The sequence below is a fragment of the Sebastes umbrosus genome, chromosome 7 (assembly GCF_015220745.1).
Source record: "Sebastes umbrosus isolate fSebUmb1 chromosome 7, fSebUmb1.pri, whole genome shotgun sequence".
NCBI lineage: Eukaryota > Metazoa > Chordata > Actinopteri > Perciformes > Sebastidae > Sebastes > Sebastes umbrosus.
The window spans coordinates 14,964,246-14,979,409 of record NC_051275.1 but is presented as its reverse complement, the minus strand read 5'-3'; the positions used below and the strand labels follow the sequence as shown (position 1 = coordinate 14,979,409).

Genomic DNA, 15,164 nt, shown 5'->3' with positions numbered 1-15,164 from the left:
AGTTCTCTGTTCCCATCCCCAGCGTTTTCCCTGTCTGCCAAAGTGGCGCATCGCCTGACGATTTTACCCACCAGTGCCAACAATTTACCCGCATTTGGCAGACCCTGGCCGTAGTCCTTATCTGTCCAGGCAGAAGTCAACTTAAACATGTAATGTGGTTTTATTTTCACATCAGTATTGAGCTCACCTGGAGTGTATTGGCAGAGAGGAAGTTGTCCCAGCAGTACTCCCTCTCATACCTGGCACCGCGCTGTTTGGCTTCCTGCCAGCCCTGGTCAATCAATGGGTAAATTAAGACAGGATCAATTTATGCAGCAGACAGAGATGAAAGTCAGATGTGAAAGATGGGGGCCGTCTTACCTGGAAAGCGTTGACAATAGTGAGGTGGTCACTCTTGGAGTTTCTTGACAGGGTCCTCCTTCTCATGTCTGCCATCTTCTCTTTACCCTGAGAGAGACAGATGCATTAAATACTTTACGATGAAAGAAGAAGAAGAAGAAGGAGGTTGAGAGCGGCAACGGGTTGAAGTGCGCCTGTGTGTCGCTGCCGACACAAGCTTTCATCTCAGTGCCCTACCAAGGGTATGAAGAAAGGGTCTTTGAAGCTGAGTGACGCGGCGATGGTGAGCACGGGGTCGAGGCAGCCCAGCAGAGCTCCAAACAGGATGAGTTTGCCGATGTGAGGCTCCACGGGCAGACGAGCCAGGTGGAAACCCAGCGCTGTCAGGTTCTCTGAACGGTCCAGGGCGTTCTAGCAGAAGAAAATCACACGGAATTTACACAAATAAACATCCCAAAATATAAAGTGGGAAAAAAGCCTTTGTTAAGCTAACATAGCATATTAATTAAGGCTTTTTAAAGCTCTCTTTTTAAAGTTTTGTGACAGTAACGTCTCACCTTCCTCCACTGATTTTCATTGTGTTTTAACCTTGTTAGCATGAAATAATTGTCATGCTTTATCCTCTTAATCAGTTTAATGAGTACTGATTTCTCATTTAGTCCTCAGTTGTTTTTTTTTCCAACCTTCCTCCTCCACTAGAGGATAGGCATCCTTGGAACTAGCACATTTGTAGATAATGCTTCCAGACAGGAGACCTCGAAACCACATGCTCAGTTTAATAGAGAGTCTCTGCTAAAATGCTACTGTTTCCCAAATGACTATTGTACTTTTCTTTGCCGGCACTATAGATTTTGATAAAAAAACAACAACTGTTGATTAAAGCTGAAACAATAAGTCAACTAATTAATTAGGTAATTGACAGAAAATTTATTTTTTTTTCAGTAATTTTTCAAGCAAAAGGACCAAACATTCCCAAATTTCAGCTTCCAAGTTGTTAGGATTTGTTGTATTTAGTCTTAAACCTAAAAAATATCAATTTACTATTACTTAAGACTGTTGATTGGACAAAGCAAGCTATTTGAAGACATTAACTTTGATTTTAAAGGTGCTATTGATAACATTTATAACTCTCTCCCTCCCCCGTTCCGTCGCATTTACATCACAACAAGTCGTTGCCAGGCACTTACCGTCAATCTCAGCCGTTTATAAGTTTTTTTTCCACACTAACTAACGACCCAGAGATACCACGTGATACCAGCGTCGTTTTACTATTGGCTCACAAGCCTTGTTAGTAGTGGGAACTAAACGTCAGCTGTCTTCCACAGAGATAAACAAAACATTCATTTTGGACCCGTCAAAATTGTATTCGTCACCTTTCTAAAAGCTCTGTGGATGAATTATTTAAAACAAAATATTTGTCTACATAAAAATGTTATCAATAAGACCTTTAAGAAACTGCAGGTTTTTGTTTTTTTTAACCATTTTTTTACATTTTATAGAGCAATCAAGAAAATCATCAGATTAATCGATAATGAAACTAATCATTAGTCGCAGCCCTAAAGTTAAGTGTTGTTCCTGGTTTGTTCTTAACATATCTTTAAAAACGTTTTGAATGATCTTTACTTCTTCTTACCAGGTCTGAGAGGTTCTTGATGGCGAGGTTGACGGCCTTTTCAGTGGGAGGGTCCAGGGCTTTCTCCAGGAACCGAGCTATCGACCCAAGCTTCAGTATCTAGGCAGCACAAATCACATTACATTACATTACAATATACATTTATCAGCAATGCATGTCATTATTTTTTACATTAAATTCCCCTCTCTTTGTCTAAGTGCTTGTCATTTGGTGGCAAACACTGAATTGTGGGCAATATAGTAGGGCTGGGCAATATATCAATATAATATCGAAATCAGCGATATGAGACTAGATATTGACATAGATTTTGGATATCGGAAAATGGCATTATTTGTCATTATATCCACATTACTGATAATTAATCATCAAAACTCTTATTGTGTAATAATAAATAAATAAATAAAATAATTTGTAAAAGTCAATTGTCAAATCACCTAATCGATTAGTCGACTAATAATTTCTTTGGTCGAGGACAGCCCTACTTTATATTGCTGTTTACAAGATGTACGTGACAAAACAACCAACACTGTGTAGGGTTAACCATTTTAACATGCTTCTATTATATTATGAAAAACCAAATTCTCTAAATATGTATCCACTTCCATATCAAATAGAGATTTTTAAATACACCAAACATCTACCTGTGACAAACTGAAGAGTATGGCCACATTTCTGTGTCTGACTAATAGCTTGGTGTTGGAGTGCTTGTGCATTAGAGAGTCTGCTCGCTCAGGGTTAGCATGTTGTCAGTGTTTCTCTCACTTTAAAGGACAGACTGATGCATTAGTCCTCCTCTCACCCACCAGCTTCAAAAAAACACATTTACACACAAACACACACTCCAATACATCACAACTGAAGTAGTGGAAGACACACACACACTCAAATGCATATCCAATAAAACCACTGGTGAAAAGAACAATCATTGCAAACACTAGATCTGAGTGAACTTTGGCTTAATGTTCCATTAGCATGGGTTGAAATATGTCTGAGTGGAGTGTGAGGGTTTTAAAAAGAGGAGGGGAAAAAAAAAATAGGAAGAAGAAAGCGTGAGAGAGAACGATGATTATGTTGTCGGCAAAAACAGAGAGAGAAAGAGAGCTGGAGAGCGAAGGGCGTGAGTCAGCCCAGTATGTTCATCCCCAGTTCTCGTTAAGCAGGAGAGGCTGTAATTCAACGCCAAGACCAAAAACAGCAGCATTGTCCTCGTCCCCCAAACCCATCCCGCCCCCGCTGCACTCACAACTCTCATTCACAGCAATCTTGTCCTCATCTCAACTCCCCAGCCAACACCTATTTCTCTCTCTCTCTCTCTCTCTGTCAGACCGTCTCCCTCTTTCTCTCCATAAACACAACCTTGATTTGCAGGCACAGCTCCTCCAGCGGTGTCCTCATGATTTCGGGTAATTGATAGGCATCCAGCAGGCTGGCCCTGAGACCGTTGTACAGATGATAGCACTTCCCGGGACACACTCTGGATATATGCACAGAAGAAGAAGAAGAAAGTGGGACAGAGAGGGGAGACGTGTTACATCGGCCCTGTGACAAGAACTTGATTTGAAATCAATTGGATGAAACGTCACTCAGTGAGCATCTCCTGCTAATTGGGCCTTGCCTCCACTTTGATGTCAGAGCTAGCTAACGGAACAGACGTCTGGAAACGACCTGGGATTGACTACGCTTTGCTGTTCTCAGTGTTTACAGATGGTGAAGGCAGGAAGGAGTGGGCTGACAGGGGAAGACTGACAAGCGAGAGCTGAGATGACGAATAGAAGGAAAAAAATAATCCTTCCAGATTAGCATTGCATCCCCAGAGGCACTAATACACAGCGTGACCTCGTTATAAAGATATCCACACACATACATACATACCTGCCAGCACGTCCTCTCCTCTGTTTGGCGTTGGCCAGGCTGACCCACTCTGCTGTCATGGTGCTGATGTTGTTGTTGGTGTCAAAGTTGGTCTCCTTGATCTTGCCTCCATCGATCACGTAAACAACGTCGTCTATGGTGATGCTGCGAGGAAGAGTGGAGAGAGACGAAGAGGGGGGAGAAAGAAAAAAAGGGGATGGAATAAAGACCAAAAAAAAAAAACTACTTCAAAGCAGTCTGTCAAGAATGCTTAGCTAAAACGCTCTCACACACACATACACACACACACACACACACACAATCATTCAGAAGTAAAAATAAATTGTCGCCCTCTGGTAGGTTTAGAGTTTATATTTAGTGGAGTGATGTGAGGGGAGTGCAAGCAGCTTCTTAATTTGCCCAGTTTGTGAATATGTTAACAAATTGCCTGACGGAGACTCAGTGTGCTCCATCCATGCCAATATTACAGTAATCAATCCAAGAAATGGATGCTAATTAGCCAAAAATCAGCTGTTCCTGTTAATGACTGGGACCCATTGCATTACACTTGTACACACAAACACAGACGCCTACACGACTGACTTTTATATTTATTATTCTCAAACTTACCAGAAAGTAACAGTCAAAAATACATTTTCAAAAGGGAGTAAATACAAAAGCTGGACAACCCAAACAAACACACATTCACATACCTGGTCTCAGCTATATTGGTAGCAATCACAATCTTTCTGACTCCAGGAGGAGGCCGTTTGAACACCTGAGAAGAGTGAGGGAGAAAGATGAGATTGGACTTTTCTGATATTGAAGAGGGAGTAAGGCAGGACAATCGGCAGACAGACAGAGAGACAGACACAGTCAGAGAGACAGGCACAGAGAGAGACAGAAGAATGCTGACCTGCGTCTGATTAACGGTAGGCATGAGGGAGTGCAAAGGGATGATAACGAACCGGTCTGAAACACAACAGGACATACAAGAAAAACTCAAACAAAGCACCATTTGCCAGCATAAGATTAAACTGCTGGTGTGTGAGGCTGAACAATTATTCTATGTCTAAAAATACAACCTTGAATATCCTGGTAAATATTGTTATTTGTTCATCTTTGGCAAAAAAAAAAAAAAAAAAAATGGACAGAAAAACACTTACGATTAATTAATTAAAAAATCAAATATATTTCAAGATCCCCTTCAGTCATGTTTTATGACATATTAATAATTTCTATTTTTTTCACAAAAAAACGTAGGCAACTTTTGGGTGTGTAGTCTTTCTAATTACGTATTTTCACAGCACTTTCTTGAGTTGCAAAATTGCTAAATATTTGTCTCTCGCCGTTGACTACCGTTCACATTTTTTCTGAAATAGGGTTCCAAGATGGTCCACAGGAAAAAAGGAGTGACTTTGTCTCACTATGTATGAATGTGCAAATATTGTTCATTTCATACAGAATACATATATGCACACTGGAGGTTTCTTAAGTTTTCACATCACACTAGGGCTGCAACTAACAACTATTTCCATTATCGATCAATCTGCAGAATATGTTCTTGATTTATCGAGTTACGCTTGGTCTATAAAATATCAGACAATAGTGACATTGCCATTCAGAATTTTCCAAAACCCAATTAATTTCTAATTGATTAATAGTTTCAGCTCTACACACTTCTGTAAGTTGGATATTGGACCAGAATTGGCTTCCAAACTAGTAAAAAAAGTCATTCTCTTCATATTTACACGTACTATAAAGTTCTTATAAAGTGAGCACAGAGAAACTTTCTCCATTCAGCAGCTGAATGTGAAAACAGCCTTCTAGTGTCAAACTCTGCAAAAACATCCGCCTGCACATTGAAGGTCAAACATCCGAGTGAAGTAACAATAGGGAAAATACATTTTTGAGTGGCGGAGGACTTTAAAAATCGCAAAACAGCACAACCATAAGAGAATAATGATATCTTCTACAGTATATTAACCTGTAAGTCACTAGTATGCACTTCTATGTCATATATTTGTGTGTTGCCATGATTGCGTGTACCTGATCGGAACATCTGTTGAGCCGTGAGCAGGTCATTGAGGCCGCTGATGTTGTCCCAGCCAGGAAGGAAGACCAAGATTGCTCCTTCCTGTCAGACAAAGATATGACATCAACACTTAACAGCTGAAAGACTCACAAAAAAAAAAACGGCGGGGGTTTCAGAAGAGAAAACACAACAAGGAACAAACAGTCATTAGCCGCAGGAGCCTCAACAACAACTGAGCCAAGCGAACAAGGTGCCCGTGTCCTCGGAAGGAGCTGAGCCGAGGCAGATGGAGAAGACTTGCCCTGAGCTCCAAACCTCCACATTCAGCCGCACAATAGGCCCTGACATTGGCTGCCAACATCATTATGACAACAACATCTTCCCACTGCAAGGCATGGGCAGCCTCTGCTACTTCACATTACCACCGAGATAGACTCACTCAAAGCAGCAGTAAAAAAAAAAAAAAAGAAAACCAATTAGTCACCTGGAAAATATAGAGGCACACAAATGCAAGCTGAGAAAACATCAGCAGGATAACAGATGATGGTGGCTAATAGAGTTGGAGGTATTCCAGTGCGAACAGATCTTTGCACATTCAGCTGTCTTGACAATGCAACGGATGAGCACTTAACGTAAAGTAGGTGTCAGCCCTCAAACATAAAAAAAACAACATCGCATAATGGTACAATGGATAAATATAACTTTAATGATTGATGAGGAGCAACTCTATTATTGTAGCAGCAAAGAACAGTACACAGAGAATTTAAATTATAGTCAACTACTAGAGCAGACATCCATATTATCAGATATACGGAAAAGATGTACAAATGGATATAATTTGGGGCCAGGTACTGTTTGAAAGTTTCCGATACTGGTGCCAATACAATACCTCAGATTTGACCTTTGAGAAATATAAACATGTTTTTCTATAAACCTTTTTTCACTTGAAGATCCAGTGTGTAACATTTCGGGGGATCTATTAGCAGAAATGGAATAAAAAATTAATAACTTTGTTTTCTTTAGTGTAGAAGCACCCGAAACTAAGAATCGTTGTGTTTTTATTACCTAAGAATGAGTCCTTCATATCTACATAGGGAGCCGGTCCTCTTCAGAGAGTCCTGCCATGTTGCTCCGCCATGTTTCTACAGTAGCCCAGAACGGATAAACCAAACGCTGGCTCTAGAGAAAGCTTTTTGCGTTTTCGCGTTAGCTAAAGGCCACCGTAGTTCTGTGACACGCTTCTTCCAAACTGTGGTAACGCCAGCCGCCCTCTGAATTGCGTTGCTCCTAAAAGAGGCGAGGCAAAGGTCCTGAAAGATATCACGGCATTACCACAGTTTTGCACTCGGTGTCTCGTGCTGCCGCAGTCCTGGAGAGGGAGGGGTACTCAGTCGGTTGCAATCTGCAACCACATCACTAGATGCCGCCAAATCCTACACACTGTCCCTTTAATAAAATGCCAAACTTCTCAATGCATCAGTCAGGCCCTATTATGCTGTTGTGCTTTTTCTCTTTCCTTTAATGTGTTATATCGTTTTTTTGTGCATGTAAAATGTCTGCAAGCCCAAAGTCCACGCCAAAGGGAGTTACTCTCCCCCACAGAAACACTGCTCCTAAACTGTCTGAAACGTCTTGCTTGAAGTCCCGCCTTTTCTTCTGTAACATGGTGATGTCACCAAGTAACACATTTGCACAAGACCAGCATAACGGCTAGTTTGACAAACAAAGCTAGTTAGAGCGAAGCTGGAGCGGAGTCTGAAGAGCTTGGTTTGGTTGACCAATCACAACAGAGTGAACCAGCTGACCAATCAGAGCAGACTGGGCTTTTGGGAGGGGGCGGGGCAGGAGCTCAAACAAAACGTAGGTTTGAAAAGAGGTGCTGCAGCACATCCGTTATGAGAAAAATAAAGTGTTTTTTTTAACATTAAAGCATGTGAACATGTTCTAGTAGAAACCCAAAATACAAGCATGTGCTTGAAACTGAATAACAGGTCCTTTTTAATGGCTAAAACTAACAAAGTTTCCTCATTTCCTGAATTAGGGCAGAAAATATCTGATCAAAGAATAAGTAAACAGAACCTAACCAAGACTTTTGATGTCAGTTGCTACAAACACATTTCAGTTGGTGAGGTTTGATTCCGCCTCTGGAATCATTAACTAATCACATAATCAAGAGTTATAAACCAAAACAGCCGGGTGTCTTGAAAGGTGTTTAGAAGTATGACACACAAATATGCAATTTATGATATTCACAACATGCAGATCAGATTGCACAAAGGCACAGATATCAACTAAAGACTAATAATGTAAAAAAGCTTTAAACTTCGGAAACCTGAGCAAAATCCAACTTTTATGTTATCACCAGTGGGGATATGTTTCTGGAAATGGTATTTCACCACATCAAAGACCTAAATTTAAACAACAATTATACTCAGGATAATATTAAGCTGGTACAAAACAACCCACGCTTTAAAAAGGACTTTTCATTTCCTGAGAGGAAGGGGAAGATGAAGAACAGACATTAGAAAAGTAACCTCTGGGCCCCTTAGCACCCCTTCCTTTTAATTAAAGCTAATTATTATTACCAGTGCTCAACCACTGGCACCCTCATGGGACTGCATATGCGTGTGTTAATGTCTGTGCATGTGTTTGTGAAACAGAGGAGGAGGAGGAGGAGAAGAGAGATGCAGGCACTGTGCCTGGTTACAACCTGACGGAAACACATGTTCACGCACATGCAGAACAGAAAGAGGCTTTGATTAATTCCAACTAAATAATCAAGAAACACAGTAAGCTCCGTAGTGTTGGCCTACTATTTAGCACACACACCACGCCACCCACATACACACACACACACATAGCTGCACCCAGCAGGCGTTCATTAATGCCTGTATGTCAGCCCCCTAGGTGCCTAATCACAGACTCCTGCAACATAATTAACCAATCATCACAGTCGAAAGCCTGGCAGACGGCCCGTATCCTCGGTTCAGAACGCCGTCACAGAGAATCAGCCCGGCTCCCTCTCGGCCGTTTGACAATGCCACGGCGAATCAGCTGTTCGACTGGCTCAGGGTGGCCGTGACTGATAGAGATACAGCTTCATACGGGAAGGGATAATTATTCTGTCTGTCTGCGTTAGTCACTCCTCATTCTTGGCCCCGTCTCTTTTTTTTCTGTTCCTCTCTCGTATACGCCAAACAAATAAGTGAAACTAGTTCCACTTCACTTGGAAAAATAGAGGAGAAAGTGAGAGCGGACCGAGTCATTGTTTTACTTTCTTCGATTCTAGCACTTTCTTGTTATTCTCCTTTGTAACAGCGACAATAGGCTTCACCGAATGGTATTGATTGTGATAATCTATTCCGCTGTGAAGCTCTGTTTTCACAATTGTTGAAAAACATAAGAAACATGCTGCAAATAGAAATTTGTACAGGGAATTTACTGAAATAACAACCAATTTTCAAACTTTTTGCTCTGCCTTCATTTCTTCTGCACAAACAACTCCTGATGTGAGTGTAGTTAGGCTACGTGTTACTGTGTCTACTGAAAAATATTCACCAAAGAAAAGAGATGTTTGATCTGACTTAGTTCACGTTATACTCCACATTACCAAAGTCTGAATTGAACACTTAAATAACATAAAAACAAGGAAATTTAAAGGGACAGTGTGTAGGGTTTGGCTAGTGATGTGGTTGCAGATTGCAACCAACTGAATACTCCTCTGTTCACTTCTCCCTTTCCAAGACCGCGGTAACGTGAGCCGCTGAGTTCAAAACCGCGGTAACACCGTTTGGCCACACTCAGAGGCCATCTTTACCATAATAACACAGCTTTAAGAGCAATAGAACTCAGACGGCAGCTGGCGGTACCACAGGTTTGCACTCTGAGGCTCACGTTACCGCAATTTCACAAGCATGTCTGAGAACTACGGTGGCATTCAGGTAACGGAAAAATGAGAAAAGCTCTCGCTAAAGCTAGTGTTTGGTTTGTCCGTTCTGGGCTACTGTAGAAACATTGGCGGAGCAACATGGCAGACCCACTCCATACATAGATATAAACGTCTCATTCTAAGCTATCAAAAACACGACAATTCTTAGTTTCATTTCTGCTAATAGATCCCCGAAATGTTACACACTCTTCCTTTAACAAGAACTGGAAAGAAAAAAGGGGGATGGATGTGCGTTGGGAGAGCATCTGTTCAATCACTCATTAGCACAGATCTGCTGCCAGGATCTGTGTTATTTCCTCTGATCTAATGTCACTCGCCCTCCTGTTCCTTCCATCTGCTCTACCTAGGAATGCACTGTACTCCTCTCCTTTAGTCAGTGTCTGTGTCTGTGTCAAATATTCACTTTTATTTGATCTAAAAACCATCTTCCTAATGGACCGCCGCTCTGTCGGCCTGTCTATGATCAAAATGTCGGGAGCTTTTCAAGTCCGAGAACACAAATGTTACAAGTTTCCGTGGAACAAGAACTAAATGGAGTACCAATGTACTTCATTAAAAATCTTATTTAAGACACCAGAATTTAGCCACTTACAGACGGCTGCCCTGAAACCGGACACACAAAGATAAACTCACCTCCTGCTTGAGCACGATATGGCGAATCAGTGCCAGGATCAGCTCCAGGTCAATCTTCTCATCGTTGTCCAACATCTCCAGTGTCTCAATGGTGTTGTCAGAGTATCTGCAAAACATGGGACACAGACAACAAATAAATAAATAATACACCATCTTCCGTGCTTGCTACAATCCCCCCCAAGAGATGTTCCGATACCATTTTTCCCTTCCCGATATACCGTTTCTGATACCGAGTACTGATCCGATCCCAGCGTGATAAAAAAATATAGCTGCTTCAGTTCTTCTTTGTTGCTCTAAAACAGTAGTTGCCAGTGGCAGTCATGATACATCCAGGTGTAACAGCCCAGTAAAGGCTACTGTTTTGGAGCGGTGCATAGACTGGCGTACTCACCGATACCCGATCCTGAATTTTGAGCAATGTCGGACGCATTTCCGATACTGGTATCGATATCGGAACAACTCTAATCCCTCCACTGCAGCTCAGCAAGGAAGCACAAAGTGGAAGCTTTGTACTAAAAACACTAACTTTGGAAGATACCCACTTGATCTGTCTAGATAAAACTGATGAAAACTCAGCATGAACAGGAGGAATGTTTTAATTTTTTTAAGTTACAGCCATGAAATGGGCAATATAACCTTGATTTGCCACTTGAGCCTGAATTATACTTGGGCATCAGGGACTTACTGTACCTGCATATAGTGTAGGAAGAGACATACAGCTTTGCCTAGAGCTCTGCCCACTCACTGTCATAACATGAATGCATTGTTGTGTTTGTATACACATTCTACAAGCACAAGTACACTAGAAGTAATCATGTTTACATTCTCTCGCATTCACTTTGTGACACAGAGCAGCAATAATCGTGGCAAAGAAAAGGGACTGCACTGCGAATAGCTGCACTAAATGAAGAAGAATGTTTGTTGAGTGTTATTAAGAGGATGACACCTTAAGTGGTCTCCTCAAAAATGTTGAGGCAGTCGCTGGAGGGAAAACGGCACCACAGAGATTCAGTAGTACATTATAGTTATTACAGTGTTTGTGTAGCCCGTGTTCCAATCAGTTGTATTTTTGAAGAGGCGCAAATAAGCTACAACATTGCAAAACACATTTCGTACTTCAGGAGACACTTCAGCCACCTGAGGCGTGGGTACACTTCAATGCAGATGTATAAATTTAGTTTTTTACGTAACAATCTATCAAGTGTTCCAAAGCACTCACCCTGCTCTGTATTCAGCTTTTTACACATTTAGCTAAACTCGAAGTTCAAATTCACAAATAAAACAAGTTATTTGTTTTAAATTGTGAATGTCACAAAGCCAAATCCTCCTGTTCCCCACCGAAACAACACATCTATCACCCTGGCAGCTGCTCTGACAATTTAACTACCCTGCTGCTGTTCTCAACAACTCACCTGCCCTGCAGTGTGCGTGCGTAACAAGGCCAGCTCTCCTTGTATTCAGCCTCTTTCTCCTCCTTCTCAGGTCTGGAGTTGCGCCCCTGCATAAAGCCTCTCTTCCATGAGGGGCGACGGTCCTGATTCTGGGAGCGATAACTGGCATACGTACAAACCAGTTTATATAAGACCACATAAAAACAAAGGGGTTCCATTTCCACTTTTTGTATTTGTGTCTTTGTATGTGTGTGTGTTGTTCTACCTGGTCATCTCCACAACGTCCTCAAGTAGGAACTCCTCCACTGGGAACGTCATACCAGGGATGTGGATCATTGGACAGTTGTCTAAAGGTTTGACACATGGAAGTAGATGAGAAGGAGGACGAATCTACAACAATGAACCTGCAAGATTAATGCTGAACACTTGGGACCGCATACCAAAATATTTGGAAAACTTCTCTGCGTTGAGCGTGGCACTCATGAGGATGATCGTGAGGTCGTCTCGATGCTTGAGTATGTCCTTCACGATGACGAGCAAAACGTCAGATTGCAGGTTCCTCTCGTGGATCTCGTCCAACACCAGGTGGCTGATACTGGACAGCAATCTGACGCACACAAAAACAGGGGAAATGGTTTTAAGTCCGTGGTTGATTTTAGGCATCTGTACGTCCTCATTAGGCCTGAAAAATGGCAATTCTGTGTCCATTATGTCAATATTTGACACATCTGCCAAGATGACCAATGTTTTTAGTTCTGTTTGTCAAATTGTTTCTCTTTTTTTCTAGATTTTGAAGCATAATTCTTGAACCATGAAGCAGATGCAATTTCTTTTATTTGTATTCTTCTTATTACTATTAATACTATTCCTATTATTTTTTATTCTTCTTTGGTTCCAGTCACTAGCTATAATTAGATGCCATTTTTCCTCATTTTTCAAAAGATGTCATCTAATCTTTCGCTATCTAAAAGTTGATATTTTAGATTTATTAATATTTAAATAGGTCCAGTAAAAAAAATGTGTACACAACTTTGTTTACACATTATACATTTTGCATACACATTTCCCTGTAGTCAGTCAGACATATTTGATATCTTTGTAACTACAATTGGTTTTCTGTGCTTATCCGTACGGCAGCAGTCTAATGATAAGTCAAAAGGGTCTGTGTGACTGAAATGCATCGCTAACGTGATGGCTGGAGACAAATAGTCACACCAAAACTGACATGTGTCAACATAGCTGCAGTCCATACAGACTGCCAGAAAGTCACAGCATTTTGTCAGACGGCTGGAGTACTAAAATGACTCACTAAAGTCGTGCCAATTCTGAAAGACCATGAAGCAAGACAACAAGAAAAAGCTGGCACCCTCACTTAGTCTCTGTGGGTTTTTTCTGAAGACACTCAGAATGCAAGGATGAGCATGCAGGGATGAGTCAACAGAAGCTGTGTGTGTGTGTGTGTGTGTGTGTGTGTGTGTGTGTGTGTGTGTATGTGTCTTCATTTCTCTGCCTATGAGAATGGGGACCCATACTAATGCTCCTTCCACAGACAACCACAAATCAATGGGGATGAAAAAACACAGAGTGACACAGATGGAATAAGAGAGCGGAGGAAGGACAGCTGGAGCCGAGACACGCAGAGGAAAAGCGGAGAAGAAGAAATAAATGCTGGGAGAAGATGTGACGAGGATGAGGAAGCAGGGCGGGGAGAGGGAGGGAGGGATGGAGGGAGGGGGCGACTTACCGGTCTGAGCGAAGCCACTGAAGAATAATGCCTGTCGTACAGTACAGGACCGAGCCTTGTCTCCGTGGTAACCGGCTGAGGAATAAGAGGAGAAAAAAAGACTTAACATTTCTGAAATGACACAAATTAAGACTAGTATAAAGTGAAGACAAAGGTTAGCAGAATTTTTTCTGTTAATTTTTCTATATTTGTGTATGAGTCTGTAAAATACTCTGTCTTTCTTATATTTCCACTCTCCTTTTCCATTTCAGGATTCTGCACACACTTTTATTTTATTTATTTTTCAGTTGGTTGCTCAAAGATTATTTCATAGCAGCAGTATCTTGATGCTCAGCCTGTACACAGAAGCACACACAAAGCTGAGATTGGTGTTGCTATGAAATGTTGTCGATACAGAAAATGCTTTCTAACAAACAATGTAATGGCTTGTAATAGGCACTTGTGTTCACACTATCTTCATACTTTGCATAAGTATTAGTGATGAAAAATTTATTTTAATCCTAAACAGAGAATAAACGGCCTCTTTTGTGACACATCTAAACCACATTAAGTTAAAGGCTTTATTGTATAATTGATGTAAGCATGAAATTTCCCAAAAAAAACTTAGACTAATGCCGAATTCACACCAGAGCAGCGGCGAAGTGCAGCCCTGCGGCGAGCTGCCATGTCTATGAAAAGCTGCGGCGGCTGCTCCCGAGCTCAGCGAGCTGCGGCCGTTTGATTCTGTGGTGAAGTGCGGCCAAACAAAAAGTTGTGAAAAGTTTAACTTGTAGCAGCAAAGTGCGGCCAGAGAGGACCCGCAGCCAATCAGTGCACAGATCCTGTAACTCCTGTGACATGCTGACCTATGTTACAAAGAATTTCTTACCCCCTGAAACACATTCTCCAGGCTGCAGAAAAATTTAATCATTGCGGTGAGCCGCACTTCGCCGCTGCCTGGTATGAATTCAGCGTATCATCAGGAGAAATAACAGTAATAACAATAACGTTTTTGTTTTTTTATGAAGCACTTTTTGAAACAGGGATACAAAGTATTTCACATCATCATCACACAATGTAAACAATGAAACAACCAAAGCAAATAAACAGTCAACCTAATTATACCTCACTGATAAAAAGATTATAGATCACCAATAGCAATATAGATAATAAATACAAGTAAACATAATAAATGGCAGTGAAATAGAGTGGTAAGAGCAATCAATCATCTTTATAATAAAACTCCTGAAGGAGCAGCTTGCCAGGGGCCAGGCGCCGGGGCTTGATTAACTTGCTGAGGGGCCTCGGGGCAAATAGGAGCTGCCGGGCTTCTATTAAACCCTCAATTCATCATGCTCTCTGTGCAATGTGTACAGTTTTTCAATACTGCAATACTGGCGGCAGGTCTGCTGTGTGGTGATTTGATTAATCACAAATTAATTTAGTAATATGCTGCATGTAGGCCTGTCACGTTAATTACGTTATGACTTATCATATAATACATGGACAGGACCTTAAGAGCATTTTTGCTGATATCGATTTTGTGTTTAAATATGTGTTTGTTTACATACTGATGTTGTTCATTTATGCATTTGTGCTGCAGAGAACAA

General features: G+C 41.3%; 1 protein-coding gene across 1 annotated transcript in view; it reads right to left on the bottom strand.

Moving 5' to 3' along the window:
- Positions 1-15,164, bottom strand: part of dhx36 (DEAH (Asp-Glu-Ala-His) box polypeptide 36) — a 29,195-nt gene that overhangs the window by 6,107 nt on the left and 7,924 nt on the right. Inside the window, exons 8-21 of the mRNA XM_037774916.1 lie at positions 13,576-13,650; positions 12,272-12,438; positions 12,097-12,178; positions 11,853-11,993; positions 10,441-10,546; positions 5,873-5,960; positions 4,740-4,795; positions 4,537-4,601; positions 3,845-3,988; positions 3,329-3,446; positions 1,973-2,071; positions 577-750; positions 361-447; positions 188-271 (exon numbers count right to left, since the gene is read on the bottom strand). Coding sequence (XP_037630844.1) covers positions 188-271; positions 361-447; positions 577-750; positions 1,973-2,071; positions 3,329-3,446; positions 3,845-3,988; positions 4,537-4,601; positions 4,740-4,795; positions 5,873-5,960; positions 10,441-10,546; positions 11,853-11,993; positions 12,097-12,178; positions 12,272-12,438; positions 13,576-13,650 — 1,486 coding nt within the window. The remainder of the gene's footprint in view (positions 1-187; positions 272-360; positions 448-576; positions 751-1,972; positions 2,072-3,328; positions 3,447-3,844; positions 3,989-4,536; positions 4,602-4,739; positions 4,796-5,872; positions 5,961-10,440; positions 10,547-11,852; positions 11,994-12,096; positions 12,179-12,271; positions 12,439-13,575; positions 13,651-15,164) is intronic.